Below are 2723 nucleotides of genomic sequence, written 5' to 3' on the forward strand. Positions count from 1 at the left end.
CACACACACACACACACACACACACACACACACACAGTCTGCATCAGCATGTAATCTCCTGTCAGAGCCTCACTTCTGCTGCGTGCTTGTAAGCCTCCCTCTCGAGGGCCGAGTTGGCCCGCTCCTCTCTGAGGATCAGGTCCTGATCGGAGAGCTGCAGGGTGAGCTGGGCCACCTGCAGCCGGGCCTGGTGCAGCTCGGCGTTAGCGTGGCTCTGCCGGGCRCCCAGCTCTCTCAGCTCTCTGCGCAGACCCTCACTCACGAGGTCGGTGGCTTCAAGACGCTCCTGGAGGCCTCGCACCTCTGCTGCTGAGGCCTCAGCCTCCACCTGCAGGGAGGGGGTGGAGAGGGGGGAGACCTGGACGCAGCGGAGGTCGGGGCTGGAGGGCAGCGGCGAGCAGGAGGAGTCGCAGCTGGAGGCGAACAGCGGCGGGGAGYGGCGCCGCATCATGGGGGGGTAAATGGAGCGGTTGGGGTTGCTGAAGGTGCCGCTCCTCCTCGGCCCCTCGTCACGCCCCCTCCTCCTCCTCTTCCTCCTCCTCCTGCCGCGCTGGCGCTCGGGCGCTGCCACACTGAGCGACTTCCTGCTCCGGCCCGAGCTTCCTGACCAGGAGCATGAGCGCCGCCGCTGCTGCCACACCTCCTCATCCTTCTGCCCCGCCTCCTGCTCCACGACGCAGGCGCTCGACGTGGAGGGGGGGATTACGGGTAGGTAAGAGGAAGAAGGAGTGGGTGAGGGGAGGGGAGGAGCCTTGTCAACTGGCTCCGCCTCCTCCCTCTTCGTCTTCGCCTGGTCTTGGTCGGTGTCGGAGGACAGCTGCACCAGCTCGGGGGTCCGCTCTGCGATGGGCTTCTTGTACCCGACGATCAGACACTCCTCCACCTCCTCCTCCTCCTCCCCTCTGTCTCCTCCTCCCTCATCTGGCTCCAGAGGGGCGGGGCTTAAAGACAGAGGCAGAGCCAACGAACAGGATGCTGTGGAGTAGGAGGGGCCAGGCGTTTCATCGTCCCACCCGGTCAGGCTGAGGCTGCTTCCTGTTTGGATGATGTCATCGATGTCGTTGCTGGCGGCTCCCTCAGATCTTCCTCTCCGCTCCTCCTCCTCCTCCTCAGATATGGCGATGACGGAGCTGCCGTCAGAGGAGCTGCTGAGCCCGTCCAGCTCCGCGGCGGCGGCGGCGGGGGGCTCGTACACGGCCTGCGCGTCGTAGGCGTCCATGCTGAGTGGCGAGCGTGCGAAGCTGAGCAGCTCGTGCAGGAAGTGCTGCGTGCGCGCCTGCAGGAAGGGCTGCAGGTCCTCCTCCAGGAGCAGCGTGTCCTCCAGGCCGTGGAGGGCGAGCCGCGCCACTATCATGTTCTGGACCATGTCCACCAGGGACGAGTTGGAGCCGTACAGCACCCGCAGCTCCCGCCGCAGCCAGGGGCGGAGTCTGTTCAGGTGGGCGGGGCTCTGGTGGAAACCCTCCGCCGTGATGTCGAGCTGCTGCCCTCCGTTGGCCCCCGCGACGCCGCAGACTCGTACGCCACATTGGTAGAGCGAGCGGCGGAAGCTCAGCATCTGCCCCTCCCTCAGCCGCTTCACGGCCCCGCCCTCCCGCTGCAGCCGCCGCCTCGTCGTGAGGCGGGCCGTCAGCCGCCGCAGCGCCCGGCTGTTGGAGGCCGCCGCCCCTCTGAGGCCCGTCAGCTGGTTGAAGATGGCTCCGTCGTCCAGCGCTCCCTCCGCCTCCTCGCTGTCCTCCTCCACGTTTGAGACGGCGAGGCGGCGGGAGAGCGGCGGGAAGGAGAGAGGAGGAGGATCGAGGAACAGCTCCCACACCCCTCCCGCCCTCTCCTCAGAGCCCCGCCCCCTCCTGCGCCTCCTGGTGGCGGTCACCCTGCTCGGTGCCGCCCGGTGCCGCCGCAGCATCAGCCTCATGCGGCGGTCGTTCCTGACCGAGGCCATGGCGGCCACCATGGCCACGGTGGCGGCCACGCTGCCGTTGGCGGGCGGCGGCTGCAGCGTGTACTCCTTGAAGTCGTCCTCGGCGCGCACCGAGTGCAGGATGGAGGCGAAGGGCTGCTTGCAGAGCGGGCACTCGGCCTTGTTGTGCGACCACTCCTGGATGCAGGGGAAGCAGAAGCGGTGCAGGCAGTGATCCAGGTACGCCAGGTTGTTGAAGCGGTCCAGGCAGATCGGACACTTGGAGTCGGGCGACGCCTCCTCCGCTGCCCTCACCGCCCGCGCCGAGCCGGTGGAGGTGGTCGGCGGCGAGGAGGAGGAGGAGGCGGCGGCTGCTCCTGATCCTTTGCTGCTGTTCTTCCTCCTGCTCCTGCTGCCTCCTCCTGCTCTCTCAGCCGGTCCTTCCACAGGACCGCCTCCTCCGGACGCCGCCGCAGCGTCACCTCGACGCACACGCAGCTTCATCCGTGTGGGCGCCACCGCCTGAGGGCACACAAACAACTGTTGACATATTGTTTAGGTGGTCCGAGACAACCTATTGTTGTTTTGGACAACTAACTTAAAACTACAAACAGTTAAAACTACAAACAGTTTAAACTACAAACAGTGAAAACTACAAACAGTGAAAACTACAAACAGTGAAAACTACAAACAGTGAAAACTACAAACAGTGAAAACTACAAACAGTGAAAACTACAAACAGTCAAAACTACAAACAGTCAAAACTACAAACAGTCAAAACTACAAACAGTCAAAACTACAAACAGTCAAAACTACAAACAGT

At 64.1% G+C, this 2723-nt stretch overlaps 1 protein-coding gene across 1 annotated transcript in view; it reads right to left on the reverse strand.

Moving 5' to 3' along the window:
- calcoco1b (calcium binding and coiled-coil domain 1b) overlaps nt 1-2723 on the reverse strand; it is a gene marked incomplete at its 5' end in the record, with an annotated part of 12549 nt that overhangs the window by 5987 nt on the left and 3839 nt on the right. The window contains 1 exon segment of the mRNA XM_014009166.1: nt 74-328. Within this exon segment, the coding sequence (XP_013864620.1) occupies nt 74-328 (255 nt within the window).

The sequence above is a fragment of the Austrofundulus limnaeus genome, unplaced genomic scaffold (genome assembly GCF_001266775.1).
Source record: "Austrofundulus limnaeus strain Quisiro unplaced genomic scaffold, Austrofundulus_limnaeus-1.0 Scaffold55, whole genome shotgun sequence".
NCBI lineage: Eukaryota > Metazoa > Chordata > Actinopteri > Cyprinodontiformes > Rivulidae > Austrofundulus > Austrofundulus limnaeus.